Source organism: Ischnura elegans, chromosome 4 (assembly GCF_921293095.1).
Source record: "Ischnura elegans chromosome 4, ioIscEleg1.1, whole genome shotgun sequence".
Lineage (NCBI taxonomy): Eukaryota > Metazoa > Arthropoda > Insecta > Odonata > Coenagrionidae > Ischnura > Ischnura elegans.
In genome coordinates, this window is record NC_060249.1 from 117,734,413 (window position 1) to 117,749,301 (window position 14,889).

At 38.7% G+C, this 14,889-nt stretch overlaps 2 protein-coding genes and 1 long non-coding RNA gene across 3 annotated transcripts in view; 1 reads left to right on the forward strand and 2 right to left on the reverse strand.

Annotated features, from left to right (window-relative positions):
* The window catches only part of LOC124157946 (serine protease snake-like), a 79,610-nt gene that overhangs the window by 57,717 nt on the left and 7,004 nt on the right, over positions 1-14,889 (reverse strand). The window lies entirely within an intron of this gene.
* On the forward strand, positions 769-2,434 carry LOC124157947. The gene is made up of 4 exons (XM_046533056.1): positions 769-1,157; positions 1,300-1,414; positions 1,510-1,608; positions 1,965-2,434. Exons 1-4 carry the CDS (start codon positions 1,009-1,011, stop codon positions 2,358-2,360), a joined length of 759 nt encoding a protein of 252 aa, XP_046389012.1. The 5' UTR covers positions 769-1,008; the 3' UTR covers positions 2,361-2,434.
* Positions 5,412-6,770, reverse strand: LOC124157948. Its single transcript, XR_006864668.1, has 3 exons — positions 6,266-6,770; positions 6,021-6,168; positions 5,412-5,939 (listed from the first exon to the last, which is right to left on the reverse strand). It is a non-coding gene; the product is annotated as an uncharacterized LOC124157948 (long non-coding RNA).

Sequence of the window (14,889 nt, forward strand, 5' to 3'; positions counted from 1 at the left end):
GATTTTTCGGCGAAGGCGTTGGTCCAGTCGAAACAATTATGTTTTACCGAGGTAGGGATTTACTGTTAACATCATTTAAATGTAATTACATATGATATTATATAAGGAAAATTGTAGCCGGAGAAATGTCTGTTCATATATCGTTTGGTTTTCTTGTACGCATTCCCCACCAATCGGCGCTATCAATGGCAGTCTTTGCTACTCCCTCCGTCCGCCTACGACTCGTGACGTCACGATTCAGCGCTCAGGCCTTGTCTCTCGGTGGTCGTGGCTCGGTGCGGTCATGTGTGTCCCAGCCTTAATAGAGCGCCGACGTTTCGGGTACCGACTCGCTACCCATTCTCACGGCTACTGAATAAAACGGTATCCCGAGAAGATTTTTCAAAAGTTGTTCGCCGGGAAAGTGTTAAATCATATATAATGAATATGTTAGAAGACCCCCTTAAGGCTTGGTTACACGGTACATTAGAATGTACAAGATTCTGTACATTTTTCTGAATGGTTTTTCTGAACAGTTTCTTGTACATTCTCATGGACAAGATCCACGAATGGGTGGTTACACGGTACATTTTTTCGGACATTTTTTTCGTACATTTTTTAATGCGCATTTAGCGTGTTCGTTTGTTTTTCCTCAACTATGGGCGCGTTGTATGAACCAAAAAAAGCAGCAAAGCCGGCGACTTTTAGGAGGCAGACGATAGCTGCATAGAATTTATCACCTTATTATTTCCACCTACTGGCAACAATTGGAAACGACATATTCAGTTCCTCTGTCTTGTTATTGACGACCACTTTGTTTACGTGAGTTACCGATTGTTATTGTGATTTTGACCTCTTGCTTGTATTGGATTTTCTCTACCTTTCTGTTTGACCTTTGCTTCGTTTGGCCCTTAACTCTCCGGATTTTGACCCTCGCACTTCTTGGAATATTCTCGCGATTCTCATATTTGGCGCCTTTCCTCCATTTTTCTTCTTTTCCTTCATTTTGCAACCTTTCTCCCACCAGTAATGTCGTGGAATAGAACACAGGTGGACACATTGATTCATTTGGTGAGAGAAAGGCCATATCTCTTCGACCCAAGGAACTCCTTGTATAAAAACAAGGGGAAGAGGATGTCCGGGTTCAGAGAGATTGCGGAGGAGATGAGTCCATCAAGGTAGATATTATTAGTCATTGTAATTCTCCTTCGATTACTGTAAACAACATTGTGGTGATCACTGCTGATGTGTTCTGCATTGAACTTATTTTGCTTAGATTAAAATATAGATGAGAGACGATTTCATAACTGTCATTTTCAGACCCAATACCATTGCCGATGACTGTAAAAAGAAATGGTATTCTTTGAGGACGACATACTTGGCGGAGAGGAGGAAGGTGGCATCCTCCAAAAAAAGTGGATTAGGGGCGGAAGCGGTGAATAAATTATACATATTTATAAATAAAGTTTTTATTGCTTATCTTGATAAATTGAGTACACTTCAGGATAACTTATATTTTGATTATTCCAGGTGTATGTTCCATCATTATTTTACTACCACGACATTAAATTCATTGATGAATATACATCGCCTAGAAAGAGCACATCAACGTTGAATACGGAGGCTGAGGTTAGTATTTAGTTTCCTTATGCATTATGTATAGTGGACGCTTTGCACGCCACACTTGTGATTTAAGTTATTAACACAGTATATACTATCTCAAGTAGGCATATACAATAAGAATCTCTATGGATGAAGTAAATATTGATAGAATACCGATAAAAAACAACTGTTATCACACTAAGCAAAGGGGATACATTTATCAATACCTCACACTGTAGGACTAAGGAAACAGTTACTTTGTACATGTTTTGGTGGTAATTATTAAAAAAGAGATTTACTACTTACAAAAACATATATTGACATCACCAATTCCTGAGTATTCATGGCACTGGGCCATTTTAACCTTAAATTATAATGTACAGGAACTTCCGGCCTACGATGAGGAGATACCTGTGCTTGAGGAATGGGAATTAGAGGATGTGGTGGCAGGTCCAACCATGGACGTAGTTTTTGTGGAGGATGAGGCTCGTCCTGCAAGCGCTTCTCCGATGAGCCAAGGGAGCAGTGACCCCGCGACTCCTGGAACATCAGGGTCAGCTAAAAAACGCAAGAGACCCACGTCTGACGAGGCCTCTACGCTGTTGACAAATGCGACTCAGGCTCTTGGTAGTCTAACTTCAAGGATGGCACCAGTGGAGGACTTGGAGGGAAACTTTGCCAAGACAATAGCTAGCAAGCTAAGGCTAATACAAGATAAAGAAAGGAAAAATAAAATAATGTTTGAACTCTGGAAAGTTTTCCATGATAATGAAGAATAAATTAAATAACTCATGATTTTACTGGTACCTAATTAACCTTAATGTGTTAGACAAAAAAAGTAAACTTTTTTATATTACACAACGTATTTATTTTTTAAAAAATCCACTAGTTTCGACCATATAGGCTTATTTTGTCACAAAGGTAATTATGTAAGGCAACGGATGCTAACGTAATGGCTTCCACTTTTACAGGGCTGAGGTTTATTGTAGTGAGAAACACTCGAAATCTGTTGCTTAAAATACCAAACGCATTCTCTATTACCCGTCTAGCCCTTGAGAGCCGGTAATTAAAATTTCTTTTCTCATCACTTAGGTCTCTACTTGGATATGGCTGGGTAATTCCATGTCAGTTCAACCAGGCCATCTCACCCACCATCTCAGATTTTGATGAAACTTGGCTTGTTTGTTCTACCCATAAAGATGAGTCACCATGCCAAATTTTAACACTCTACCTCTTACCGTTTCCTTTTTATAGCCTTTTAAAGTTTTGCATTTCCGAAAATTCTAACCTATGGATATCGCAAAATGGAGGACGCTTACGTTTCGAAATTTATTTGTAACTTTTTTATTTACCATTAAATCTCCATGAAAATTTATAGGCTTATTTTTAAAACAATGAAGAATATAGAAAAAAATACCTCAAACCTCTAAGTTAACCTACTAGGGCTGAAAAAAAATATATTGTTTGCATCTTTGTATTTTTTTTAAACGAAGACATAGTTTAGCGTAAAATTAAATATCATCGAAAGGGTATGTAATAATCACAAAAACTTTTTTTTCTAAATAATCCTTACTAAATGGGCTATCAAATGCTTTAAAAATATTAATGGGGTTTTGACACCTTTGTTGTGTTTTATTATGTTGAATATAAATTGTAACATTTCGGTTTTACCGATTTTACCATGTCCTAGAAGTATATATTTTTATACTAGAATTTGATAAATAGCCAGACATTCTATTAAAGCAAGCTTTAACTTTATAACAGTACAAGATTTGATAATAACAAATTTAATTGGGTTTTTTTTATTGTTTTTAATATTCCAAACTATCCATGGGTATCTCAACAGGGCTATTCTGTAACAAATAGCGGCTCCGCTATCACGACGAAGATGCTATTTCTGGCGCAATATTACGCCCCCCCGATTCACTATCTAAAAATAGCGGCCCCTAAGGCGAATTTGGGGTCGCTTAATAGCATCGACAATAACGCCAGCATTTGGCTCACGTTATTCCGATAGCGGCCCCTACCAGGGGCGGAATTTTGTACACGTCCAATCATATTTCTCGATTCTTTGCAATAAGCAAATGAGACACCGAAAACGCATCAGGATACTCGGCAGCCCGGAAAGAAGTTAAAAATACGATGTGGCTTGTGTTTGGAGATTTTGCTTTCTTCTTTAAATACATCATTAACAGAAATAGGTTGCTCGCCCTTGAAATTTCATGCACTAAATGAGCACAGTAAACCAAATTACGCCAAAGTCAAACTTGAAAATTTGCAGAAAAATGTGAAGAAGAAAATTGAGTTAGTTCTTGATGTTGAAGTGCCTTTAGATAAAAAAAATTTAGTAAAGACTGTAGAAGAAAAGGCTGCAGACATGGACAAGCTAATTAATAACATAAAGGACAATCTACATTTAACAACAAAGTAAAAACAGATTCAGCTACTGACTATACCAGCATCACTAGACTGGTCTAGGTAAAAAATTAAAGACACTTTTCAGGTTTCAGATTATTCGGTACGTCAAGCACAGAAACTTTTAAAGGAAAAAGGCTTGTTAGCAGAACCAGACTCAAAAAGAGGGAAAAAACTTAAACCTGAAGTTGTTGAGTTGGTAAAACAATATTTTCAAAGTGATGAGCAGTCTAGAGTTTTGCCTAGGATGAAAGATGTTGTGAGCATAGGGAAAAAACAATATGAAAGAAAACGGTTGGTTTTAGGCAACCTACGTGAACTTTATTCAAATTTTAAAAAAGAGCATCCAGCAATTAAAGTTGGTTTTTCTAAGTTCTGCTCTCTTCGCCCGAAATGGTGTGTTTTAGCAGGTACCCGCGGCACCCACTCAGTATGTGTCTGCACTATTCATCAGAACGTAATATTATTAATTCATGCAGCACACTTTGAAGAAAACTACAAAGACCTGACAAAAATGTTGGTATGTGAAAACCCAAGTCGAGAATGTATGTTAAGGCACTGTAGCCTATGCCCACCAAAGGAAAATCTAACAAGTTTTTTACTTACAAAATTTGAAGATTATGACGAAGGCGACACAATTGAATTTAATCAGTGGTTTTCAACCGACAGAACTCAAATGATTACTCAAACAGCAAAAATTGAAGACTATATTGAAGACCTAACATCCAAATTGGAAAAACTTGTTCCCCACTCCTTCATTGCTAAGTCGCAATCAAAGTTTTTCAAAACACTAAAGGAATCTTCCAATGGAAACATTGCTGTAGTGTCATTGGACTTCAGTGAAAATTACTCGTTCACTATCCAGGATGAAGCCCAGGGATACCACTGGACATCTGACTCCTGCACTGTACACCCTATTATAGTTAACCTAAGCAGTGTTGTAAATGAAAGGTTAGTCTTGTCTCTTTGTATAATATCCGATGACATGAAACATGATGTTTGTATGGTCTACAAAATGCAAGAAATTGTGACAGAGTACGTCAAAGAAAATTATTCACATGCAACAGAGATTCACTACTTCAGTGATGGCTGTGCAGGCCAATATAAAAATAAATTTATTTTATCAACCTCTGCTTGCATGAACAAGATTTTAAGATCAAGGCACAGTGGTCGTTTTTTGCAACTAGCCATGGGAAGACTGAATGCGATGGAATTGGAGGCACCGTGAAAAGGTTGGCAAGAAAGGAAAGTCTTCAGAGACCTCTTGGAAATCAGATTCTGTCTCCATCACATTTGTACGAGTTTTGTAAATCAAACATTACAAAAGTTAATTTTTATTATATTTCTAAAGATGATATGCTTAAGACACGTAGAATTTGCGGAGATGCAAAACTTTAAAAGGCTATAAAAAGGAAACGGTAAGAGGTAGAGTGTTAAAATTTGGCATGGTGACTCATCTTTATGGGTAAAATAAACAAGCCAAGTTTCATCAAAGTCGGAGATGGTGGGTGAGAAAGTGATTTTTCTTTGGTTGAATTGATGTGAAATGACCCGGCTTTCAAATACGGCGGCTTAGAGGGAAGGCATCATCAGCCACAAACACGAATGGAACTTTTATATGCCTATTTGGCAGTTGCTGATCAGGTGGGAAATTTAATGTGTCCTCGGCAATTGCATTGTTCAATGAGCTTTCACGGAACACTCCACCATCGCTGACTCTTCCATTCACTCCAACGTCGACATAAATAAATTTATAATTTGCATCAGCTACTGCCAGCAGTACAATTGAGTGGGTGCCTTTGTAATAAAAAAAGTGATCCTGCACTTGCAGGTGGACTGAAAACGATGTGTTTACCATCCATTGCACACAGGTACATTGGGAAGTTCCATACGGTTTTAAATTTATGGGCAATATCTTCCCACTCCTGACGTGATCGTGGAACCTGAAAAAACCAATGAAATAAGAAAATTTTAATCTTTATTAAAGGTTATCATAATTACTAAAAATAACCGAATAGATTTACCTTTAGGTATTTCCCTTTCAGATGGCGATAGATACTTTCACAGACTTCAGGTATTATTTTCCCTATCGTGCTGTGGTGTATCCTTGTTGAGTACACTAATGACCGCTATGTTTCTCCCGTGGCCACAAATCTCAATGTTAGCGATAACCTTAAACGTTGATGGTGTATTACATTAGGTGAATTATTAATAAAAGCTGAAACAACACGATAACTGTAGTTCTAAACGAAAAACAACTAATGAATACCTTTCCTCAGCAGATATTGACTCTCTCATTGAGGTGTCCTGCGTCTCGATGTCACATCGAATTAGATCGAGGACCTCAAAAAACTGCTTCTCTGTCATCCGCATGAAATTGCGGAAGGCATCGCGATCTTCCACAGCGAGCTCCCGATGAACCATATTCAGCAGCCCTCGATCTCCATCTCTCCTTTGAATCCACGGCCTCGTCCAAATCGCTCTCCTCCTCCTCCGCCGTTTCAACAGTTCACCAGTAGCAGCAATAATCGCTATTACTGCTGCTGCAGCAGCCACTATTTCCGCTTCGTCGAGATCCATATTAGTTTTTTGTGGGTAGTCCAAGTAGTGCAAGGGTCGAAATCGGAGAGTATGGTGCAAAGAAGGACAGCGTTTAATAGTACCGTTCGGGTAGTCCAAGAAGTGCGAGGGTCAAAATCAGGAGAGTTAAGGGCCAAACGAAGCAAAGGTCAAACGGAAAGGTAGAGAAAATCCAATACAAGCAAGAGGTCAAAATCGCAATAACAATCGGTAACTCACGTAAACAAAGTGGTTGCCAATACAAGACAGATGAACTGAATGTGTCGCTCGCGTAGTCTGCAAATAGGTGACTCTATTATGAGTTCAAATTGTACTATTGTCTGAATGAAATTAGAACAGGCATTTAGAAATTCATACATTCTTACATTTTGCATGGTTACTCGGTGCATTTTTGCATTCATTCTGAGATTCAGGCATTCTCACATTTTCTTGTACATTATAATGCACCGTGTAACCAGGCCTTAATGAACACGAAAATGGCGACGATATCTTTCGAATGCCCAGGAAATCTTGCGAATACATATCTATGTGAGCGATACGGAGATCATCATATTAGAACCCCGCTATATTTCCAGATCAAACAGAAACGATTAAGTGAGAGAGATACTTTGGCGATAGAACAGGTATGTAAATTCTTTTTTCCCCGATCAATGAAGGACAGAAAAAAAGTCATGCAATATGTGTTGCTGCTATATATCCGAATTAACTCGCCCTGAAGACGAAAATTGACTCGGTTTTCGAAACGTCGCACAGTGAGCTAGAATCGAAAAAAGCTGGCCAAAACCTCAAAAACGTTTTTTTTTTAGCTAGGAAGTCGAAACTTCCGCGTAAACTGGCGGAAGTATCTACTTTTTCTCTACGTTTATGTAAAAAATGGCGCAAAACAGGCTCCAGATTATATACTGTAACGGCAGCACCTGATATGTTTCTATTCACCCTTATATTGAGAAGCACTCTTCCTTTTTTCTTCCCTTCCCTTTTGTTTTGTTTTATTTTTGTTTTGTGAAGGTTTATCTTATTTTATGCTTGTGTGCGCGTGCGTGTGCCATATTTAAATCTCGCGCACAGTGATAAGTGCTCCGCCTTAAGAGAATAAAGCGTACTACTGGCCACCGCCCTCCCCTCCCTTCCCCTCTTACGAAGTTTACGTGGAAGAAAGTGGGTCAAGGAGGAGGAAGAACACGGCAGATGATCGGGGAAGGCAGTTCAACTGCTGCCTGCTCAACAGCTGAGCGATTGAGCCACTATTGCGTCAGGAGCTACAGCGCGTGGAAACTTCCTAGCCAACAGCCCGATGTAGACGCATCCCGTGGTCTGCAACCCCATCAGCCTCTGCCAACCACCGTGGGAAATCATCCCGGGGATAGACACGGCTCCACACCCAACGGGAAAACTACGCGAATTGACGAGACGCCGGCCGACATCGTCACTTCTCTCGCACAACGAGTTTCCCAGATTAAGGTGCAGTAAAGCCGTGCCCTCCACCACTTTCCCCGTGTGAAACTGAAACAACCACGTTTTTTACCCCATTCATCCCCTATTTTCCTCCTCAAGATTGCGCTGGAACAGTCAGTGAACCATAAAGTCATATTGTGTCGCAGTGGACTCTTAAACCCTGCAGTTTGTTGAACGCAGTTCAACTCTGATTTATTTTAATTTTTGTCAAGTTGCTTTTTGATTCCTTGTAAGTGCTGTTTCCATGTCAATTAGTTTTAAGTCGCCCAATTCCATCCCCACTAACGTCCCTTTTTCCCGAGTGATGTATCTCATATTTTGTGTGCTTCATGTTATTTTCTCATGCTTTTGAGAATAAATGTTTATTTGTTTAATGCAACCCACGAGTACGTGTGTTTTCCTCCGAATCCAGCCCCAAATCCCCAATTGTTCCGTCGTTTCGTGCCCTGACCTACTCGTTCCTACGTCGTCCGCGACCCGAGATATTTCTTGCTCTAAATTAGTGGAACGCGAATTTGTTTGTCATATGTTTGCCTCCGCCCACGTGGGGGGTCAATCAAGCAATCTTCACGATCACGCTTTCTACGCGATCCCGTCCGCCACAATACCTATGGTTAATGATGAAAGAATATCTTTGAAAAAACTCCAGATATAAGAAAAAGAAGTTTTAATTAAGATGGTATAACAGTTTTGTCAATAAAACTATTCATGAAACATTCCAAGAGGAGAAATTTAGCTATTTTCAGAAAAAATCGTGGGTGGTCGTTTTTCGCTAAATTTGTTCAACTTTGACCTCAAATATATTGTTAACGTGAGGGTATAAGAGAGAAATAATCTATCAATTTATAAAAAAATTATTTGAGAGTATTGACGCGAAGTTTTAACTTCCTAGCTAAAAAAAAAGTTTTTGAGGTTTTGGCCAGCTTTTTTCGATTCTAGCCCACTGTGCGTCGGAATCAATGGAGACACTCACCCGGTGGACATCCCGAATTCAACAGCATGACTTAGGCGAGGTTTTCGAATGTTCGTAAACATGTGTCTACACGGGAAATGCAGTACGTAAAGCACTTCAGGAACAACCAAAACCACTCCTCATTAGGGTGAGGCCAGTTTATCCAATATCGGAAAAAGTGTCGCAGACTCATATGATGCCAAGTGCGTGCTGTACAACTCAATTCCCGTATTTGGAATGGGATATTCATCCATAATGACAAGTCACTTGCGTGCGTGCGTCTGAGAAGAATTAAAAACGACGTACGAAGTTTTTTTTTGCTCTTTGGGAAAGTCATGCAATATGTGGTGCGGTTATACATACAAACACACGAAAGCAATTTATTGTAATTTTAATCAACGGGAGAACACACTTCCTTTCCTCACTCTTCAATCTTTCCAACTAATAGTCCTGCGACCTAAAAAAATAGATTGGTGCAACTTCTCATCAATTGTGTACTCGGTAACAGGACACTGAACAATAGGGGATTCTGGGGTATTTAACGAGGAATCTGGAATCACGAATAAGCTCGGAAACAACTTTCATTCTGAAATTAAATATGAATACGTCACAAATTTCTCATCACAAATTTGAAGGCTTATAGATTCGATCTGTGGCCCAAATAAAAGAGTAGATTTCTTTTTGGATCTTTGTGACTTCAAAAAGCAATAATGCTTTTATTTCAATATTTAATTACTATTCGTGTATGGCCTCAGTGGCAGCGGGGATAAGCCTGACAAAACAAAGGTCGCGGGTTCGAGTTTCACCTGGATAACCAGGGCATGAGAGGTTTTAAATTCGTTTAGTTTACTTGACTGTAAATGTCTTATATGGATTTGCTTGTAATTTGGGGCACCAGTAAGCACTATATAAATCATTATTAGTTGTGGTATGATTGGTCTCTGATGAAGAACAAAAGGTAAGGGTAAGATTGGAGTACTATATCTACATCTACATAATACTCCGCAAGCCGCCTAAAATGCGTGTGGCAGGGGGTGTTAGGACACCTGGCATTTGCACATAAAAAGGAAATGCTGTAACGAAATTACGACTCGAATTTATTAAAGTCCTTTATGGTTCGGGGGAAAAAGGAATTCGCATATCTATCCGTTCGGCAAAATATCTCTCTTAATTTATCGATTATGTTGGACCTGGATATGTGTAATTGAGTGGATACAAGAAATCTAACTTTCAGTGAGATGGATTCCTCTCGGGTTTCCGACCGGGTCTCGTCGTCTGCTGCCGACGTTTCAATGACTAACTCCGTCATCTTTCTCATTATCGCCTTTACACAGGGTGGAGAAAAATTATATCACGAAATTTCAACCCTGAATGGCTGATGGCGGAGAATCAGGACCCAATTCCTGAGGGTACTAAGTAACAGGAAGTTGGACAATTGGGGATTCTGGGGTATTTAACGAGGAATCTGGAATCAAGAATAAGCTCGGAAACAAGTTTAATTCTGATATAAATTACTAATATATCACAAATTTCTCATCGCAAATTAAAAGACTTATGGGTTTGTGCTCCAAATGAAAGAGTAGATTTCTTTTCGAATCTTTGTGACCTCAAAAAGCAATAATGCCTTTACTTCAAAATTTATTTACTATTAGTGGTCGGTTGCATTCATTTAGTTTTTCCCAATCCCTCTGAGGGTTAAAATCACCGGGACCGGGACCCAGTACAACTGATGCGCCCGCGCACCCTTGGAGGGGAGTGGAATGGGAAGAAAAAAGGATGTAGGCGCCGCCGCGATAGGAGCCAGCCGACGCCTCCACGGTAGGGATAGGAATGGAAGAGCGGGATAGGGAAATACCCGCGCCGCTATAGAAGCGACCAGGGCCCAATACTGGCGAAACCATAATTTGTTGTGCCAACCATTTTGGAAGATTTTTCTTTAAAAAAGAAAAATCTAAAGATCAAATCGTTTGAAAATTCCTCATGACAATAGGAATTATAATTCATAATGATGTTTAGGTCGAAAAAGCACCATTATTAAACCACAGGAACTTTCCGCCATGCGATCTGATTGGCGGCGACTTTGCTCTGTCGCTGTGGAAAACTCATGATTTTGAATGTTTTGCCTGCATTTTCCCTAGTCCATAGAGCACCCAGAAACAGTCCAAACTCGTGGCCAATCAGAGCACTTGGTTCAAAGATTCTGTACTTTCAAAAATGGTACGTTTTCGGCCAAAAAATCTTAGTAATTTTTATTTCTAATGGTATCAGCTATTCAGGGTTCAAATTTCGTGACATTCTTTCACTTGATGACCGCAGGCGCGAATATTCCGCTCTACCGGTGAGACTTGGCTCATCCCAACCACCCAGTTTACAGTAAGCAATTAAAAAGTTGCGCAAGTGTATCGTTGTGGGTGCATAGCGTCGTTTGTGTGAAGTAGAAACTGAAAACCAGAATTTTATTCATAATGCAATAATGCTCAGACAGCAGTTTGAATTACCATTCTGGTATTAAGTAAATTTTTATTCATTTATTTTCTTTTTTTTTTGTCGATTTTAAGAATTATCATCTGCTTGTACAATATTATTGTTTTTTTTCGTTAATTTCATTTTTTGTATATTTTTTAATAATAACTTTCTTTATGATCGATTATTTTTCTCCGCCCATTCTATTAATGCGACCCGTCAATTCCAAGTCTGGTGGCTCCTGATTAGCTGTAGTCCCTATCCCTCATTGATTCCCTAATTCTTCGAAGGAAGGACCCACCACGTTTGGCTGTAACTTAGGATTGTACGTACCAATTACAATGAGAACTGGTTTGAACTAGATGTCACCGCACCTTTTACGACAATCATTATGGAAAAAAAAAATCATTGACTCGGACCAGAACTTGAATCCGAGGACCTTGAATTTGCAAAGACCAGTTTTTCGCTGAATTCCTCTTTTGCGATGACATCAAGCTGGTCACCATGCTAAGATATAATCACCGTATTTACAGGTAACCACCGTATTTCGCACACGGACTAGTACGCGTACTTACAATCTATTTAGTAACTCTATCCCAAAATACACTCCACTGTCGACACTTCTCACCAATGAATTAACTTTGACTACTCTTATATACTTTATGAAATAACTGTATGCATAAAAAACCATTTTAACTTCTATTGTTGCTCGAAAAAGATACAGTGATTACTACACCACAAAAACATGCCACATAATATAATATAATATAATATAATATAATATCATTTAAAAATACAAAATCAGTGAATTTATGCGTTTTAAAGGATCTTTGGAGAAGAACTCGCAGTAAAAGCGCTTAAACGCGAAGGGTTCCTATCTATGGGTACTTCGGGTCGAAACAAACACTTGCTCTTGCAATAAAAAGAAGCGAAGTTGACGACGTAATAAACTAGGATTCGGCAGACAGTTTTAAAATTAGTCCGCAGGACAGAAAGGCATTTCATGTAAACTTGCATAGCAATTGAATACAGTATTATGTGTCCCCAGCAAACAATATTATGCTTCGCATAGAAAGTGACAAAGAAAGGGAAAAAAGTGGAAGAACATAGAAGTCATTAAAAAAAACTTTAGGAGAAGATGGGACAACTTAGTTGACTGCTGATAATGATAAACAAAGATATCGCGTTGTCCACAATTTATTAATACACGTGTTTCGATTGTTATACAATCATCCTCAGGTACTATTTGAAACAGGTACTAATAGAAACTAAAGTTAGTTTCTATTAGTACCTGAGGATGATTGTATAACAATCGGAACACGTTTAGTACTCAGTTAATAAATTGGACAATACGATATCTTCGTATACCATTATTATTAGTTATGTTCCACAAAATCTCTCCTAAGAAAGATGACTTTATTAGCTGGATACATTATGAGGGATGATGGCCTGATGAAAACAATCGTAGAAGTACAAGTGGAAGGGAAGAAGGTCAAGGGATTGCCCCGAATGAGTTTCACGGGACAGGTTATAAAGGATGTAAAAGAGAAGAAATACGTCGCTATGAAAAGGCTAGCGGATAGGAGAGAGGAATGGAGAGCTGCGTCAAACCAATCTTGGGATTTTTGATCAATAATGACGATAGAATATTACACGAGATTGTATACTAAGAAATAGTACTGAACAGTGGCGCCGACTCCATGGGGCCTGAGGGGGCCCGAGCCCCCTCAAAAATTCGTTGAGGGTGTGAGGGTAAAATGTGTCAGGCTTGTTGATTTTCCCCGAGTGTCCAGATATCGAGATTCGAGCTATCAGGGTTCTAATGTTGATCATATGACTCTTCTAAAATGCTTAAAAAAACCTTAAACTCACTACTTATAAAAATCCCCGGTTTGCGCCCCCCCAATATTAATAGAAACTGGTACTGAAACCTCTGTCGTGGGAGAAATTCGACTTCACGTGTATTAGGATTAATAAGAGAAAGATAACGTCTAATCCTGAAGGAAATTTATCAGATTATTTCCCCGTGTTAAAAATAAACCTTTCCTTTACAAGCCCTAAATTACCAAATACCTTTTAGAAGGGGTCAATATTTAAAGATACTTAAACTCTGAAGAGAAATAAAAATAAATTATAGCAGAATTTTTTTTTTTGCAATTAGAAGAGTAAATTATCTAATTTTGGCTAAAAAAAGAATTGGTTTACAGGAGAAGAACCAAAATTTAACTCTAAAAGAGGAGTGAAATAGCGCAAAGCAGAATCAAAAAATTCGCACTGTTTGCACCTTCTGAGGCAAAAATCGCCAGAAAGTAACGGAAAACATTACTGAACGGAATATTAAAAACAAAATATTTGTACCATAGTTTACTTGGATTAATTACAGATGAAATTTTGGTTTAAAAGATGCAGAAATCTTTCAGGCGATTTGACTCTTACCATAAGAGCAGCATAAAACCGAAAATTGACTCATTTAGGCTCTATCGATTGCATTTTTGTGAGCCTATCCACCGGAATTGCACCGCTCAGAGCTGAATGTATGCACACATCAGCAAGCCAGTAAGTACAAAATTGGATTTCAGTAAAAGCTACATCTTTAAACATGGAGAACATGGGATTAATCACCCCTGCAATAAAAAATAAAATAACCGACAATAAATACTATGCCATGAATGAAGGTTATGACGAGAGACAGCTCGTCCTTAGCCGAGATCAAAGATGAAAGTTAGTCTTCCTGTAATATTTCCGAGAAAGCTCTACCTCCCAAACCACTCGGTTTTTAGCATAAGCAAAGCATGATTTTTTTACCCAAAACAGTGAAAATCTCACGTATTCCCTCACTCACCCACTCAGTACATCTACATAATACCCTCCGAGCCACCTCTACGGTGTTTGGCAGGGGGTGATCAATCACCAGCATATGTCATGCAATTGGATTCCCAAATGCACACCACACGGCCCAAAAAACGTTACGCATACTAACAAATTATACTACCACTTGCTGTTAGAAATAATAATAAAATTCAAAAACATTCCTTAAGGTATACATAAGTTAGTAGGCTACACTACAAGTCATCTAATTTATTTGTGAGTTCTATCGCTGCCGTTATAATCTCATATTGATAGTGGAATAAAAGACATTCTGAATTTCTCTGTTTTACACTCTATCTCTCTTATTTTATTTATATAATCTGATCTTCCGCAGTATGTTGGCCTTGGTAATATATGGCTAACTTCGTTAGAAAAGACACTGCTCTTGAATTTATCTAAAAGGTTTAGTTTAATTTTTAGTCTACGGTCTGACAGAGATTCCCATTCAAGTTTATCTGAGAGATCAGTTACACTAACAAGACTATCGCAACGACTTTTCACGAACCTGGCAGCTCTTCTCTGCACGCGTTCTAGCTCTGTTTTAAGCCTATTTCATTAGGGTCCCAAACATTGGC